Genomic DNA, 19,322 nt, shown 5'->3' with positions numbered 1-19,322 from the left:
ATTCGACACTTAGTGACTGTTTATCATTCGTTTAGACTTGTTTAGTACCGTTTATTTTTATCGTTCATTATTTGAAGGAGTTGGTCATAAACTCATAAATAACCTTAGCAACGCCAGTCCCGAGGTTGCCAGATGTAAACATGTGACAGTCGGACATTAATCTCACGTGTGAAATTGTTTCTGCAGATGTAGTATGTCTCTCCTTGGCATCAAAATTCATTACATCAACTAGTTTCAATTTTTCCCTCCATTTTTGCATAGTAGTGACGTCATTGCGTGCCTGTTTACTCCTGGCCTCGACGCACCTTCCGAAAGGAGAGCGCACGATTACGTCATACGAACAGAATATTACAATACATCCACGATGGTTTCAGGGTAGTGGCCTCTGCATCGAGGTGTAAGGTCGTCTGCTAATTCTTTGCAGGTGTCCACCACAAACATAGGTACAGTATATTATAATACAGTATGCGCCAAAACAATACTGAAATTATCGCTCATCTGCTGTCCATGTTTCCCTAGCAACCAAATATTTATTTATTTTATATGATAGTTTAATATATTGTTGCTGCAATTATGGTTCTCACAACAGAGGAGAAGGTGTTTATCGTGTAGCATTATTTTCGGTCATACGGAGTGTGGCGTCAGAATGGGCCGAGCTAGCGCCACGTTAGAGAGCAGTACCAGGAGCGATTTAACAATGTGGCACCAAATAACACATTCTGTCGTCGAGAAATTCCATCGTAAGGGATCAATATTTTGTCGCCTTGCATGTTATAATGACTTAGGCCTATCTTGATTTTCAGAGTATGTTTGTAATAATTTCAGTACTCCGTATGATCGGAAATAATGCTCTACAATAAACACCAACTCATCTGTTGTGAGAACCATAATTGCAGAAATCAACACACTGAATTCACAATTTTTTAAACTACAGGGTGAATCAAAAGTCTGAAACCATATAAATATCTTCTATATGCCTGATTTTCGATTACTATTCGTGTTACCAGTATTTGTAAGACCAAATGCTCTACTAGTTGACACAGTCCATTCTAGCCCTCAGCTACCTCAAAAGCCATTCTGAATGCAACTTTGAAATTTTAAATGGAAAAGGGGTCATGTAGGTACTCAAAAGCATGTGAAATTTTTTGAGAAAAACAATGGTGCAATCCGTTTTGAGATATCTCTCATCGTTTTCAAGTTATTTAAAGATAAACTGTCATAATGACACACATTAATTACTGTATCTAGAGATATTTTGTAACATGGTACTGTACTAAGGAGGCTTTGGAAAAGGTATTTTTATGCAATTCTGGTAATTAACTTTTCCTGCTTTACTGTTTGGTTAACCTGTGACAGTTTCATTGCATTGTTGTGCTTATTTGAAGCTTTCCTATAACAAATTTCTTGATTTTCGTGATGACATTATAGAAGGAGGAGAGAATTGATATCATTCTTCATTCTGGTAGGTTAAGCCACAGAAATGTTGCAGCAGGCTGAACGAACAGTTCTCTGGACATTGGATTGGTCGACGTGGACCAGTAGAATGGCCGGGCAGGTCTCCAGATTTAACACCCCTTGATTTTTTCTTTTGGCGTTACATAAAGAGCTTGGTAGGAAGAAAAGAAATTTGAGAATGTTTCTTAGTTTCTCTTTCCCAAGACGCGGTTGAGAAATCTGTCTTATTTAGTATGGTCATATGCTGCAACTTTTCAATTTGGAGCCACGAGTTCGATTATAGACAGGAACGTGACAATTGACAGTAATTCCCTTATTTGAACTGAGTTGGTGTCCCTCATATTGTATTTCTTCCTTAATATAGGCCTATCTTAACAGGTGTGTTCAAGTTGCAAAAAATAAAAGAATTGTAAATAATAATAATAATAATAATAATAATAATAATAATAATAATAATAATAGGATCACTATGCAAAAAGGCCTAGAGCAGAAAGTTAAAATGTTGGGAAATTGTATATCTTCGGTATGATTACATTTTCAGAAGAAAATTCGAATACATGTTGTTCATCAGTGTTATCTTGATATGCGAGGTTAACTGTTTAATATGTCTGCTTGAGTGACTGGATAGCCCACCTGTCAGCCGGAGATAACAGGAAGGACTTGAGCTCCGGGTCCCTAGGGCTTATTCATCTACCTGCCACCTGTCGGACTTCTACAGTACAATCATAGAATACAAGGGCCAAAGCGTTCCCAAGTGTACGGACCCGGTCCGCGTCGTAAAGTCAAGCCAGGCCTGTACGACTTTTACATTTTTTATTCGAACCCGGTATGCATTATGTATAATTATATGCATTATTTTACATCGGCGGAGTGATAACTTGATAAGTGATGGTCTGTTGCACAATCTTCTTCGTCCTTGAGGTTCAACTGCCGATGTTTAGCACGATTGTGACGGACGACAGCTTTCAATTGTCAAACAATAGCGAATTGCTACTGCATGGTGGGCGTATTCAGTTGCACGCTACTCGCTCGTGAGTGCGTTCTTAAAATTAATTCATTGTCACCGCTCATGAGTTAAGAGGCGGAAATGGCGCAGTGGGTGATTTCATGAGCTTGTCGAATGGAGCGGTACAGCCTTTAAAAAAATTGTGCACATTTCACAGGACCTCGAGAATAAATCCATTTCACAACACAGTAGGTCAGTCAGAGAATTACAGTAATTTTCAATCAACATAACAGAGGTCGAATCACGGCAGATCCTGCGAGATTTATGGTGAAAAACAAGATGGATGCAGATAAAGTTTTTTTTTTGTCGAGAGCTTTAATTCCATATAGTCTGTACAGTATGGTATCAGCCGTGGTGTATATACTGTATATTAGACTGACCAGACGTCCCCGATTTTGACTTGTTGTCCCCTGGGAGCATATGTCCCCGTTTTTGTCCCCGGAAATAAATTTTGTCCTCAGAAGTTTTGATTTTGTTTCAATAACATTTTACACGTTAAATATATACGTATCGTGATGAAACTCCTGCGATTCGTGCACATTTCTGAACAGTTCTCAGTACGAGACAGAAGAACCAGAGAGCTCAGTACGAGATATTCTGCACTCTTTGAGAAGAACATAGCATCTTCGTCTTCATTCATTAGCGTTGGGCGGAAGTGTTAGAACTGCCGCAGTGTCAATTTTTAAATAGTTCAAAAAATGAGGAATTTTGTGACAAACCAACAGGTGAAAAGTGGTATGATCTCTTTCAACATTTGAAAAAAAATTCAATTCCATTTGAAAATCTTCTCAAAATAGTGTCATTAATCATGTGTCTTTCAGTCAGTAATTCATCATTTGAAAAACTTTTCACCACAAAATGAACTCAATCTGGACTCATGAAAATTCGAGAATGAAAACTGAAACAGTTAAGGCTCTCTTACAAGTGAAAACAAACTTTCATTTCTCATGTGAAGAACTTAGTGTGAAGCTGTATGGGAATGAACAGATCCTTAAAAAGATACATTCTTCAGACAAGTAGGCCTACATGTAAATTGTGTGTATGTTAAGAGTTCAGTGTGTAGAATATTATGTGAAAGACTTCCATGCATGCGTCAGTAATAAAATTGAATTCTTATATATAAATATATATATAAATCCGTGGCGCTACAGCCCGTGAAGGGCCTAGACCGACCAGCCGGCTGCTGGCCTCACGCTTACATGCCGAAGCAGGGGTGGACGATCATCCAACCAGATTGGAGGTATTGTGTGGTTAGCACGATGATCCCCCCAGCCGTTATAGCTGGCATTCGCAACCGGATTTCGCTACCTATAGTAGCTCCCCAAGTGCATCACGATGCTGGGTGGGCACCGGTCCCATACACTGGCCGAAATTTCATGAGAAAATTTCTTCCCCCATGAGGACTCGAACCAGCGCGCATTCCGTAACGCGAGTCATAGGCAGGATGTCTTAGACCACGACGCCACGGCGCGGGACAAAATTGAATTCTGAGTAACTAAAATTATGTATAGGAGTTACGTATGTTTATGCATTTAATTAAAACAGTTAAGATACTCTAAAAATGTAGTGTGCGAAGTACTGTCATTATATCTAGACTACTGTTACATGTATTTTATGCAACATTTCAACGGAGAGGAAGTAGAAAAGCGTTTGTGGTTTTTCTTGAAATTGCCGATGTCCCCTGCTGGAGCATAAAAAATCTGGTCAGCCTACTGTATAAGGGCTTAAGTGCTGCGTAGGAACCACGGTTGTGGGTTAGAAATAACTACTCTTAAAGATTGTAGCCCATATTTGTTAGTTGTGTATGCATTATTCTGTGTTATTTTAGGTCAAAGAACAGATTTGAAACATCTAAATGCAACACTCGTAACATGAAAGCTAAGGCCGTAGAGGAAGTGACCAAAATGGGCAGAGAAGCAAACTTGCCTACGCCCACAGACTGCAGTAGGCGAGACAACTACAACTGCAAGCGGAGTGGGAACGCGGACAGTCCCAATAGAGAATAGAAAGTGTCGCAGCGTATAGGCTAAACCGCCACAGCTTACTGTACATTTGCTTCGATTCCTGACAACTGTACAAATTATACAGGGACATCATTTTATTTTTACTAACATTTCTGATATTAACCTGGCTGTACCATTGGATTAAGGTTAAGAACAGGAAACACCGTTTGCTACCCCCTTCCACGACTGGAGTTCGATGATACAAACAAATCACTTATAGGAAGGAAGAAAAGTAGTTCATCCATTTACATAAACTAGGAAATATCGCGATTTTGAGCTTGATAATTTTCATTAGGTTTTTCTTTAATCAAAATACAATACCGTATTAACAATAAGTGTTTTTACTCACGAACTGAGCGATCCATGCGAACTTATTCATTATGCTGTGGATATTATACTGTCTACAGCACATTAGCGTACAATATAGAGAATGAAGTTAAATTGAAAAATAATCATAATATCGATATTTAAACACACTTTTGAAAATGGCAGCAGTTCATTTCGATACAGACTTCAGTTCTTTTGTGCATATTATCGCATTACAGACTATTGTACCTAATTCCAATTAGGCCTACCAGTTTCGACCTTCGTACTAGTAACTCATGTTGAAATAATTCTGTACCTACTCTATAAAAGAGTACTTTACGTACTGTAAATTCAATCTTCACTTCTGCCCGATCCGAAAAGATAAAATTACTCAGATATGCTATCTACTGTCCGTCCAAGTGGTTTTGCCGTAGGGCCGTAGAAAGGGGGAAAATCACGTGACAGTTAATTACTTAACGAGGCCCTTTTATTTAAGTTATTTCAAACAGTTGTATAATATTACGTAGACATCCAATTCCTAACAGAAATTAATGTTTTCAGAAAAGAACAAAGACAGTCCAGTTACTAGCCTTTACAGAGGGGCGAGCAGAAGTGGGTGAGGGAAACCGGGATGCGACGTAGGCAAACGGACGACAGTACCTGTTCGAAAATATGATTCAATATTGAAAATTCTTTCGTCATTGGAAAACGCGAACATATTTCTGGAACGTACTATACTCACTAACTCAGTACTGCTTACTTTGATTGCATACGCGGCCTTGGTTCTGTGTGGAGTACGGTTGGAAGTTTACTAGTAGAGGAGGTGGGAGTGAAGTACATTAAAAAACTCAGGTACAATTAAAATTGAAGTAAAAATAAAATGATGTCCCTGTAGAAGTACCTATGGAACAGTGGAAAAAAAATATCTGCTTAATATCGCCAGTTACATGAAGTTATCTCAGTAAAGGGACCGAAATTGGTTTGTACGGAAAAAGAAGAGGTTATAATAAGATTTCTTGGAATAAATATACTGTCCGTAGCTCAGTCATCTGATGGTTTTTCAGTGAAGGGGGTCATAATATGCCTCTAGCATGTCCTGGGATGCTTTTATAGAAAAAAACGAAGTTACAATACAGGTTTTCTCCAAGTAAACTTCCGACAGCCCACCAACTCTAATTGTTTATGAAGAATCCATCACATGGCTCTTTGCGTGTCCCGCGTGATAAATTCGGAGAAAAAAGAATCTACGAGATCGATTTTATACCATTTACCACAGTAAAGTAATTTCTCAGTCATCGGACTAGAATTTGAACTTCGATACTCGAGAATTAAAAAGTGGTTATGACAGAAGTTTTCTCCGAGTTAACAGACTTTTTATTTCTCAATCAATCTACGATTGAGTGCTTTGCAACAAGAAAGGGGTAGCTTCATTCAGAGTTTTTTAAAGCAATTTCTATTACTGCACAAATAGGCACCAAAATTCTAAGATACTGTTGCTGTTACGAGTTAATTTCTTACATCACTTTTGCATAATTATGCTGCAATTGTTTACATTATTTGTAGGCCTACTTTTCTGTTTATTGTAACGGTGTATAACTTACACTCGTACAATGGAAATTTTCATGTACACAAGGCTATTGCTTTCACTTGGTATCTGTTGTCTATTAACTTTTATTTTTTTTTTTTACTTACTTACTTACAAAAGGGTTTTTAGGAACCCGAAGGTTCATTGCCGCCCTCACATAAGCCCGCCATCGGTCCCAGATTAATCCAGTCTCTATCATCATATCCTACCTCCCTCAAATCCATTTTAATATTATCCTCCCATCTACGTCTCGGCCTTCTCAAAGGTCTTTTTCCCTCCGGTCTCCCAACTAACACACTATATGCATTTCTGGATTCGCCCATACGTGCTACATGCCCTGCCCATCTCAAACGTCTGGATTTAATGTTCCTAATTATGTCAGGTGAAGAATACAATGCGTGCAGTTCTGCGTTATGTAACTTTCTCCATTCTCCTGTAACTTCATCCCGCTTAGCCCCAAATATTTTCCTAAGCACCTTATTCTCAAACACCCTTAACCTATGTTCCTCTCTCAGAGTGAGAGTCCAAGTTTCACAATCATACAGAAGAACCGGTAATATAACTGTTTTATAAATTCTAACTTTCAGATTTTTTGACAGCAGACTAGATGATAAAAGCTTCTCAACCGAATAATAACACGCATTTCGCATATTTATTCTGCGTTTAATTTCCTCCCGAGTGTCATTTATATTTGTTACTGTTGCTCCATGATATTTGAATTTTTCCACCCCTTCGAAGGATAAATCTCCAATTTTTATATTTCCATTTCGTACAATATTCTGGTCACGAGACATAATCATATACTTAGTCTTTTCGGGATTTACTTCCAAACCAAACGGTTTACCTGCTTCAAGTAAAATTTCTGTGTTTTCCCTAATCATTTGTGGATTTTCTCCTAACATATTCACGTCATCCGCATAGACAAGAAGCTGATGTAACCCGTTCAATTCCAAATCCTGCCTGTTATCCTGAACTTTCCTAATGGCATATTCTAAAGCGAAGTTAAAAAGTAAAGGTGATAGTGCATCTCGCTGCTTTAGCCCGCAGTGAATTGGAAAAGCATCAGATAGAAACTGACCTATACGGGCTCTGCTGTATGCTTCACTGAAACACATTTTAATTAATCGAACTAGTTTCTTGGGAATACCAAATTCAATAAGAATATCATATAATACTTCCCTCTTAACCGAGTCATATGCCTTTTTGAAATCTATGAATAACTGATGTACTGTACCCTTATACTCCCATTTTTTCTGCGTTATTTTACGACGCTGTATCAACATCTAGGTTATTTAGCATCTGAATGAAATGAAGGTGATAATGCCGGTGAAATGAGTCCGGGGTCCAGCACCGAAAGTTACCCAGCATTTGCTCGTATTGGGTTGAGGGAAAACCCCGGAAAAAACCTCAACCAGGTAACTTGCCCCGACCGGGATTCGAACATTAACTTTTATTACTGCACAAAATTTGTTTTATTACTGCATATATTGGTTTGTTACTGCACAAATTGTGTATGACTGCATATTAAAAAGAACTCTGGCTTCATTTTTGTCAACTTTTGAGAAACATAAAGCTTTAGAAAAACCATATTTTAACTGAAAAATCAACTTCTAATTGAAGAGTCGGCCTGAGTTGCACAGTCGGTAGAGTGCTGACCTTCTGTGCCTGAAGTTGCGGGTTCGATTTCAGCCCAGGTCGATGGCATTTAAGAGTGCTTAAAAGCGACCAGGCTCATTTCAGTATATTTACGTCGGTGACTCAGGAGAAGACGAGCGCGGAGTAAGGAGGATGATGATTAATAGATAATGTTACGACAATAGTGCAATACTTGTACTAATAGTAAGCGGAAATAATGTTTCCACTTACTAGTAGTACAAAGTATTACACGTGTTGTCGTAACGTTATCTATTAATCATCATTTCTCCTCACTCCGCGCTCTTCTTCTCATGAGTCATCGACTTTTTTTATACTGGCATGTAAAAGAACTCCTGCGGAACGAAATTTCGGCACACCGGCGATGCTGATATAAGCTCGGCAGTTGCGAGCGTCGTTAAATAAAACATAATTTAATTTTATAACTGAAGATAAAAAGAAATATCGCAAACGGAAAGGTAACTTATGTACATTTAGGTCTAAATGCCAGTAACTTTCCACCTAATACTTCCTTACCTGAATTAAATTATGGGCGAGGATTACAAATTTGGAGCTGTACTCTTGCGCCAAACAATGAAAGGGGCAAATGCAAAACATGTTTAATTTCCCACTTTTTCGGTCCTCTGTCTTCTTGTATAAACAGATCATTTCTTGAAAATTCAGTATATATAGTACATATTAACTTTATTTCCACAGAAAATGAAGCCGCTCCTTTTTATTGCGAGAGCATCTGATATTACCATATCTTGATGTGGTATGTAGAGTTCGAATTTATGTACTGTACAAATTTCCTTAACCAGTTTAAACTTCATAAAATATTAAGTTATCAGTCTCAATATATAAACGGATGGAAACTTGAAAGTATATTAGTAAAATAAACACTTCCTTGGGTTTTCCCATAACGAAATTGAGAATCGAAATGAAGATTAAGGTGACTTTTACACAGATAATTCCGAGAATATGGTGGTGTGACTTCGTGAATCATTTATATTTATTTACATTGAGAATTTCATCTTCATCATTTATAGAAAATGAAGTAAGAATGTTTGCACATTAAGTCAATAACATAAAGATAACAAGTTGATAAATCTGTGTCTTTCTTTTGTTTCAGATCCTGACGTCACCATGGCGATGAGCAGAGTTCATATGCTCAAGTTCGTCGAACTTGTAAGTGATACCAGCAAGCTACGGAATGTGATTGTAATATTAGCAGAAACTGATTTTTATATTATACTCGTACATGGGTTGTAAATAAAGTAGGGGCAACACTGCCGGGATCGCATTCGCATGCGATACGAGACAACTTGGTCGTAGTTGGAGATATTTTCGATGAATGATAAAACCGGTTGCTATGGCAACAGATGTTATTTTGCGTGGTTAAATGTAGAGCACTATTTTAATTGCTCTAAAGTATGTTTACTAAACTTGAGCAGCGATCGTGGATAAAAATTGAGGTAGCCCATGATAGAAATGCACGCCAATGTCTTCAAGGGTTACTATAAGCAAGTGGCAACGATGCACTACTGTATCGGACGGCTTTAAGATGGGGCTCTGCATTTCGTACGGGTCGGAATGAGAAGGCACATGTGACTCGCACAAGTCGTTCGTCCATTTGTGACGAACAAGTGGAGTTAGTGCGAGGTCTCTTTGCTGTTGACCATCGCTGGACTGTAAGAGAATTACCTATCCAGGTTGGACTCTGTCATCAAAGTGTGTGGCACATCCTGAACAAAAATCTCTACATGATAAAAATTGCAGCACGCTAGGTTCTTCATAACCTGACAGAAGCACAGAAATGCCACCGATACGCAATAGCTCAACTCCACCTACAGAGATACCACAACGAAGGGGACGTATTCCTGTAACGTATTGTTCCCATTGACGAGACATGGGCACGGGCATACGAGCCTGAACTAAAGCGTCAGTCTAATGAATGGCACCACAAAAGACCACCACGTCAAAAAAAGTGCAATATGAACCCTCTAGGGTGAAAGTCATGCTGATAATGGCATACGACAGTGAAGGTGTTATCATTAGCCATGCAGTACCTCAAGACCATATGTTAATGCAGCGTACTACCAACATATCTCGAACACAATCTACATCCAGCTATGGGGCGCAAACGTTTACATTTCCTGAGAGACAATCTTTCATCTTGCATGATAATGCTCGTTGTCATGTCGCAGGAGCAGTGGCTGAATTGCTACAGAGAGGGAATTGGGAAGTTCTGGAACATCCTCCATATTCACCTGACATGAGTCCTTGTGACTACGATTTGTTTCCACGGTTGAAAGAACCACTTAGATGCAAGAGGTTTCCAGATATTGCATCAGTGCTTCATGTAGTAGGGCAGTCCATCACACAGATCAACAGAAACAACCTCACTAACAGCATTCAACGGTTACCACGGATTTGGCAAAAGATACAGGAACACTCTGGTGATTATATTGAAGGGATGTAAATGTATATTCCATGTAATTTTAATATGTTCGTACTGTCTACGTTGCCACTACTTTATGTACAACCCTCGTATAACACAGGGCTATTCAAAAAGAAAGAGCAAATTTGAAATATTTATTTTAAAGAAACTATATACACTAGAACCATTTGCCGCACACCATTGGATAGAGGCAGGTTTGAAGTTTTTTTTAAATCGTTTGGTTACACGGGATGTTCAATCCTGGGCCCTAAGCATAGCGGAAACAGCAACAACCTGTCTGCCGCAGTTACTCGCCACAGTGTTCGAATTTGGGAACTGAAAATCGTTGCATAATCAAACATGCAAGAGACTCACCGAAGGTGAATGTTTATTCGGATGACTTCAACTTCATGCAAGAAGGCACTCCATCTCATTTTCACCATGCAGTCCGTCATTATCTGAAAGACACCATTCTGGGACGTTGGATTGGAAGAGGAGGAGAATAACATCGTGTTCCCTGACATTACCTCCTGTGATTTTTATCTGTGGGGGTACATAAAAGACGGTGTTTGTAACATCCCTGCCAGCTAGCCTTCAATATCTGCGACATCGAATTGTTGAAGCCGTGAGGGACCAGTTGATTCATGTGTGGTACGAAATGGACCACTGTTTTGATGTTTAGCGCGCAATACATGGCGCGCATGTTGAGTACCTACAATCTCTTGGCCCATAAAACTTTGAACCTTTCTCTAGCCAATGATGTGTGGCAAATGTTTCTAGTGTTTATAGTTTGTTTAAAATAAATATTTGAAATCTGCTCTTTCTTTTTGAATAGCCCTGTTCTTAATTTCTAGTGTGTCTATGAAAAATGTGAAACATGAACTAGTTACTTTTTAGTTACAACAACATTAGACTCGCTATGTAATAGCTAACTACCGACCGCCGCAGCTCAGGTAGCGGCGGCAAGATTAAAATGTTATGTTTTATTTAACGACGCTCGCAACTGCAGAGGTTATATCAGCGTCGCCGGACGTACCGGAATTTTGTCCCGCAGGAGTTCTTTTACATGCCAGTAAATCTACTGACGTGAGCCTGTCGCATTTAAGCACACTTAAATGCCATCGGCCTGGCCCGGGATCGAACCTGCAACCTTGGGCAAGATTAAATAAGTGAACCAGAACAATATAAGTAATTTCGTTTCCCACGATCATTCGAATCTTTTAAATTGGTTATATTTCCTTACTTTCGTTATGAAATGCTTACAATGGCCGAGTGGGCTCCCTTCTATCGAGAGGAACGACCATTAGAATCAACTGATAAAGGCTAAGACGGTTAAGGAAAAAAAATCTAATTCATACTCATAGAATCTTATGTGGCCAATGAACATTTATTGTGAAATTTCTGTCGGTTATGACTTCACCTTAAAAATCGTGCATATAGGCCAGCCAAGTTCCGATTGCCGACGGTAGGATTCCGAACTAATGAGCTGGTTGCATGTTTCCTGTTTGTAGCAATTGATAATAAGTTGGTGAGCCTATAACATTGTTCCGCCCATTTCAAATTCACAGTGTAACCTATACATTTTTACAAAAACACAAAGACACTACAAGAGCACGCATACTTGTACATTAGCACACAAATCCGTGACGTGACTTAACGCTGTTCTTGATCTAAACAGATGGTGAAGTCGCCTCTAAATACTCGAAGTTACAGATTAGAAATGTCACGCACTTGCTTAAGTTAAATTGAAGTAATAATTATGTAATCTACATTAATTTGTGCAGGTTTTTGCAGCAATAGAACCCTATGTAAGTGATAGTATTGTATGAAATAGAGATGCATGGCAACTGTAATCAAAATGGATCATGCAGGAGTGAAAATTTCTCGTTAAAATAGAAATGAAAGTGTCTGTGACTCAGCGCTAACTTTCATTCCGACAAAGCAGAGGTTACAGAGGGACTTTTCTCGGGGTACTTCCATTTCCCCCCTTTCTTTTCAGCTACTCTCTCCACCTGGCTTTCATTTCATTTATCATTCGCAACAGCCTATTAAAAACAGGCTGGAGTGAAACCTTGTTAATAATACATTTCGATGTATTTTTATTCCCTTAACATTTTTTCTGTACATAGGGTGCGAATTAACGGAGGGGATGGCAGGGATTTCCCCCCCTCCCCTGTTGGAAAGTCAACCCCCTCTCATAAATTCATATTAAAATCTTTGCCAGGGATAACTTCTATCCCCTCTCACAAAATATAATTGTTTTAATTCGAGTATACTTTATGAAGTACAGTATAAAGTAAGCAAAGAAAATAATATTGATGTATTATCATCACCGGCAAGCTGACAACAATCAATAACTTAGGAATTACACATCTTACCTTAAGCCTGTTCATGGATATAATTATTATTATTATGATCAAGATGCAAGACAAGCACCTCAGTGCGACCAAGCGTTGAGCCGTATCGAATGAGGGTAATAATAATGTTACGTATGGTATTGTCTATCTAATATTCTATCCCCCCTCATCAGAAATCTTAATTCGCACTCTGCTTGTACCATTTTCCTGTGAGGCATACAGGGAAAATAGTATTTACAAATACTGCAAATAATAGATTTTCCATGTTGAATCCATATGTAGGCTATAGTAAACTATGTTACACACAACTATTAAACATATTGGGAACAGAACATAATATGATCGAATCGTGATGTCATGGATAAATATATTCATCTATGGTGATGTGTTTTTACAGGCACTCACTGTCATCTGTGTGGCACTGCATTACCACAGCAACGAGGGAAGGAGCTTTGAGTTCTACGAATTTATGATCACGTGTGCTGCTTTCGGCGGCTACCTTGTTATTCTGATCGGTGTTCTTGTGGGCATCTTTACCAGCACACCAATCAACAAGAGGATAGTGAGTATATTTCTGTAGAGGATAGTGAGTATATTTCTGTAATGTGTCAGTGAGTTTCACGAATAATTCTTGTATGCAAGAAATACGAGTAAAATCTGAAGGACCGTATCTCAGCACTACAATCTGACAAGCAGATCGCCAGCTCTTGTGGATAACATTCTTGTCGTCTCACGGCACTACAGTCTGGCAAGTGACCTTTCGTGTAACCAACAAATTATTTATTTAAGTAAATGAGAAAATCTTACCTTAATTTGTCTACCCTTGTGGAGTAACAGTTAGCATGTCTTACCATGAAACGAGCGGGTCCGGGTTGAAATCCTGGTGGTAGAGGTTTTTCGGGGGTTTTTCCTCGCTCCATTAAGAGCCAATGCTGGGTAACTTTAGGCGCTGGACCCTGGACTCATTTCGCTGGCTTTACCACCTTCATCTCTTTCAGACGCTAGATAACTATAGCAGTTGATAAAAGCATCGTAAAATAATCAGTTATCTGAATTTCAGAGTAGTTGGTCGAAATCTCCTCCATTACGTTTTATACATATGGACGACAGATGTATGGAGTTCTCTGACACTCGCTGGAGTTCATCCTCACTAATATTGTGTATTAGTTGTGTACAACATTCTATCTTATCGAGAACGGAACCTGTTTCCCGCCATTTACTAAATAATTTAACAACACAATGTTTGGATGGTTGTGCAGTCTCTGGAAAGCACTGTTGAAACTTCCATAAACACAACTCGTACGATTTCTTCTTCAGTAGATATTAAGATAAAAAGTACGTTGCTATACTGTCTGTCTAACCATGCTTAAAAATACGAGTAGGTATTTACTAGAGATGAACAAAACTAACTGCCGCTCTCGCTCGCTGTGTTCGTTGCATTTGTCTTTCGAGTCTCGTCTCGTCATTCTCGTGCGCTTCGAGTCTCACTCATCATTCTCGAAATAGCATGTGGTCGGCGTGGAAAGATTTCGTAACTTTGAATAACATACATCATTGAAATAAATAACATTGTCAATGTTTAAATGCGACAAAAAGACAAAACAGAACAGTATCTTAGTTATCAAAATGTTCTGGTTCTATTATATGATATTACCTATGGTTATATAAACAAAAAAAAAATTCTCAAATAAATTTGCATTTCTAAGAAACATAAAACATAACGTTAATATCTTTTTACTTGAGATTGCACACTTTATCTCAAACATATGAAAAGAAAATTCCTAGCCTTTTAATAAGGACCTAGTAATTAAATAAAGACTGGGGAACGGATTATTATACACTGAAAGGTAGAGATGATGTTTCAAATAGGCTACTTGATTGTTTATACATATATAACAGTTGCCAAAGTAGATAAAAGTTCAGTCAGGTGTAAAGAACTGTGGCGATTCAAGGCTGCTTGACGTTCGGGACTTCGGGAGTGATCAATCTCGACGTCTCGAAACACTCACAAGCAGTCTTTACGTCAAAGACGCGACTCATAGAACATTGTCGTGCGGGTTTTCGGCTTTGCGGGCGCTGTTAGTCTTGCTTTCTCGATCGTTATTCATCTCCAGTACTTACATATTTCTCATCAGAGCTCAGACAGTTAACTAGCGAATGTTCTGCAATAATTATTGATGAGTAGTAAAACTGTGTCCTTTGCCGACTTTAAACCTAAGTTGCCGGCATTATTACGAGCTGCGAGAATTCTGTTTGACAGTTTAGTTTTGTTTTCTCGACCTCATGTACGTGTATCATAGAATGACCCAGAACTTCATACTGCAACATGTGCATAGACTATAGAAGAACATGAAGGATGCTTTGAGCAACTGTTGCGAGATTCAGATGAGATTCTCTTCATTTCCGTAAATATTCGTAAATTATTCATTAGTTACATGAAAGTTCACTTGCCAGGCTGTAGTGCCGTGAGACGACAAGAATCTGCTTGCCAGTCTGTATTGCCGAGAGATGGCACGAGTGCCGGCCCCTAATGTTTTGTTCTTTTTGTAAAAATAGGGACTGAGAAAAACGAAAAAAATTTACCGCCATCTGTATGTTATAACGAGGAAATTTGAAACGCCAATGTTTTTAAATTTACCACCAACACCAATTATTTCATCCCTTGTGTTCCATGTGCCCACTGGCAAGCTACAGGCCTAGTGTGTAATGTATATTAACCAAATATTTTCTGTGTGCAGGACATTTTCTACAGTCTTGTGGGCTGCGCCCTGTTCATTGCTGCTGGATCGTTCGTAATCGAACATTACGACCACTACCCCAAGGGAAAGACCCGCGACACAGGGCTGTCCAAAGGAGCAATGGCCATCATCAACGGTGTCGTATTCTTCGTGGACGCACTTCTTAGCTTCCGGGGAGAGTGAGGGCAGTGAAGGATCACTTTACCTCAGAGTTTACTAACGTTTGTTTATGTAAAGACATTTTCTAAGCGCGTGCAAAATATCATGTTTCTCTTTGTCTTTATATGCATCAAGGGCATTTCGAAGAAGAAAGATCAAGTTCTCGCAGAATGGGACACGTTTCAAATGCGACAACATATTTATGTGAATACGTAGTTTAAATATTATGTCCCACATATATTCACAAGTGAAAGGCAACAGAAATTGTCAGGAATTGATAAAAAATCTTCTAAATAGTTCACTATTTATTTGTATGGAAAATTAAATATATTGAACTATTGTAATTTTTAATAATGTAGCTATAAAGAAATTTTAAATATTTTATGAAGTTCGAATTTGAGGAATTTTTACAATAATAAAATAACAGTTTTTGAAAATTTACTATAAAAGAATCAATATGATAGTTTTCTGATGTTTAGGTACTCCATTTTCAAGTACCTGAATATTTGAGGCATTCAGTAATATCGACATGGCATTCACTTTGAAAACACTCATAAAATATAAGCATTTTATAATTGGTAATAAATATCTTTTCTGTCTTACCTTACCCTTTATTGTCGTTACCAGATCTGCTGTAATCTCAAGTTAAAACGTTCACAGAAACTGAACATAATCATAATTTTATGTAATCATTTTTTTCCATTTGTCCATTATTTCTTATTTTCTTGATTATGAGAAAATTATACTGTAAACTGTGATGTTTAGTTTTTATATGTTGACAAAATTGCACGTGAAATCTAAGAATAAGATCGTATAATAACTCCTTAGTTTATAATAATTTTCTTCATATGTTTAGAGTTAGGCTTTAGTTCTCTGAAAATCCAATTAGCCTATATCCATATTAATTCTTTTATGTGATCCGATCAACAAATAAACATAAAAGCTATTCCCCATTTGTCGTTTTCCTATCGTCTTCGTCTTTAAAACTGACGAAATTTCATAGTGATATGATACTCATTTATTTAAATCAAACAACAAACAAACATGAATTCGAGAATTCCATGATGCATGACAATAAATTTTTCATTCATTTGTCCATTTTGTAAAGTATATAATTGTTCAGCTGTTCATAATGTCAATTTAATGAAATTGTGGAATAACAAATCTTTACTTCTTATATAACACAGTTTATAAACAGCTGTCAGTGATATATACGTTGCTTAATAGTGTTTGATAATTTTTTGGTGTTTTACAAATTTTCTTATATGTTCAAGAAGCATACCCAAAGAAAAGAATTGTTGTTCTGCAATGAAGACAATGAAAACGAAGTGTGTTGGTGTTTTGTTTTGCCCCACATGGCAGTTATGGTTTTTTTGTGAAAGCAGCTGTGTTCAGAGACATTAATTTTCTTTTCAAGAAGAATTTGAAATTTCAAGTCAATTTTACGTTATAAATGTGCATAATTGTTAGTTGTTTAAACATGCTACTGTTACGGTTTTTTATCTGCCAAATGTTTAATTGTTTCATAGTCTTTAAATTTTAGTGTAAATGAAAACGAGCAAAAAATTTCAATGCTTCTTTATTATCAAAACTTGTAAGTAAAGTGTGAGTTAAAATTTATGAACCAACCACGTATAGAAAAATAATGTTGACTTTAGATTTATCTCATCACTGCCATATTGTATTATGCATCATCGTTACTCACTATCATAGGTCTAACACACAATTACAAGTAATTTCGAGTTTTTCGCCTTAAATATATTTGTGTGGTTCCTAACTTTTGGCTTCCTCTGTATATTGATAACAAAATGTATTTCTAGAAATCGCTTGAATATTTGAAATATTTGTAGCTAAAATATTCAATGTCTTCATAAAACTACTCGTATTTCAAATATGGAAAAACTTGACATTAAATGTTTATCTCCTAAAATTATGATGCTATATATTTTATAAAATATTATATCTAATAATAATAATGCTTTTTCCAAAGGAAAATTTTAAAAGGAAGTTTACAAAGTAACTATTTTTAATATGTGAAAGAAAGGACATTTTAATTATGTTTTTGAACGAGTTAAGATAATGTTTAATGTAAGGAAAGGATACCAGTAGTTAGTAATTTCATATTAAAAACCGATACTTTTAATTAATTTTACATTCGATAGAGATATTTTACATTAAAATTAAAGCATTTATGTAGGTTTCTTCCGAAAGGATTATATCTTGAGAATTGAAGCATTTATGAAAGCATTTTATAGCAACAATAAATTAAATACTTTTGTACATATTTACTATCTGCAGTTTTTAATACTGATATTCTTTTTTTATATAATTTTCTTATTTAATATTTTTCTATTGTACAATTCATACTTACCATTTTACAAATACACCAAAGGATAATTTTCAACTCTTGTATATTTACAGATGCCTCTGTCAATTAATGTACCGTATCAAGAAAGCTTTGATCTTGAACATCAGATTATTGCATTCAGGTAATATTTAAGAACAGTGCTTTGTATTAATGGATTTCTGTTTCGAACAGTGCCTTCATAGAATACAAAATATGAATACACAATTTCCTAACTGCGATGTTTCTAGTAATAAAAGTTTTAAGTTTATAATGTCAAGCAATGTTGTGTAAGATTATTTTTATATTAAAATGGGTATATTTTTTAAGATAAATGTTGGAATTATTTATGTACCTGTTCTGATGATACACAGAGTTCATTACTTTTTGTCAGATTAATGTTTCACAGTTTGAGAAAGATTCTGCAATAAGTAATAAAATCTCTTCTGATCTTGTATAAAAAAAGTAATAAAATGATGATTTCGGAAAGATTAATTGTATTTTATTTTTTATAACAGTAATAGACCTACATTTTACAATGACACAGACACAAAGAAAATAGCTCACTTTAATATTAAGAGATTTCTGATGTAAATGCATTATCCATTTGTTTTTTTTTATAGTTATGAAGAATGCAGTTTTTTATCTTCTAAATACAGTGAAATCTCAGTACAACGTGCATAAGGAAATAATAATATTTATACTTTATTTTGAAAAGTACGTTGTATTGAAAAATAGGAAGTTTATTCAAAGTTGTTGTAATTTTACATTAGATTGTGTAGAGTTATTTCACAAGATATCTTAGCTTTCATTTACTCCAACTGTGTTTGAAAGACCATGTAAGATTCAATAACTCAAGAAACCCTACGCCTATGCAAAAATAAAAGGAATATACATATTACTCAACTAGCCATACCCATGCACTTCACTGACAAATATAATTTTTTCCTCAGCTCTGCTTAGTAACTTATGGTACGAAAGGGGCTAAGAATTTTTTACACACATCGGATTTATAAAATAAAACCATCTGCCCTTCAATAAGAGTGACCGCAAGGATTCAGAAAACAAACACATATATAAAAGTTTACAATGAAAATACATACAATAAATTTCAAAAGAAAATTAAAGTGAATCATATTACTTGAAATAGATATGAAATTGCAAAATTTGAATTGAGACCTTTAGAATTTCTCTATGGATTTCCTCAACATCAAAAAGGTTTTAGGTGTATTTGGAGGTGATACCACGAAGTCCAAAAAGAAGTCCGTGTACTGACCAACAATTAGCCATGATGTTA

At 36.7% G+C, this 19,322-nt stretch overlaps 1 protein-coding gene across 1 annotated transcript in view; it reads left to right on the top strand.

Annotated features, from left to right (window-relative positions):
* The window catches only part of LOC138706206 (uncharacterized), a 50,130-nt gene extending 34,384 nt beyond the window's left edge, over positions 1–15,746 (top strand). Inside the window, exons 2-4 of the mRNA XM_069835232.1 lie at positions 9,120–9,175; positions 13,182–13,346; positions 15,523–15,746. Of these exons, the coding sequence (XP_069691333.1) occupies positions 9,120–9,175; positions 13,182–13,346; positions 15,523–15,705 (404 nt within the window). The 3' untranslated portion in view covers positions 15,706–15,746. The remainder of the gene's footprint in view (positions 1–9,119; positions 9,176–13,181; positions 13,347–15,522) is intronic.
* Positions 15,747–19,322: the final 3,576 nt, after the last annotated feature.

The sequence above is a fragment of the Periplaneta americana genome, chromosome 9, assembly GCF_040183065.1.
Source record: "Periplaneta americana isolate PAMFEO1 chromosome 9, P.americana_PAMFEO1_priV1, whole genome shotgun sequence".
NCBI lineage: Eukaryota > Metazoa > Arthropoda > Insecta > Blattodea > Blattidae > Periplaneta > Periplaneta americana.
The sequence above is the reverse complement of the archived record's forward strand: the minus strand, read 5'-3'. Positions and strand labels throughout refer to the sequence as shown.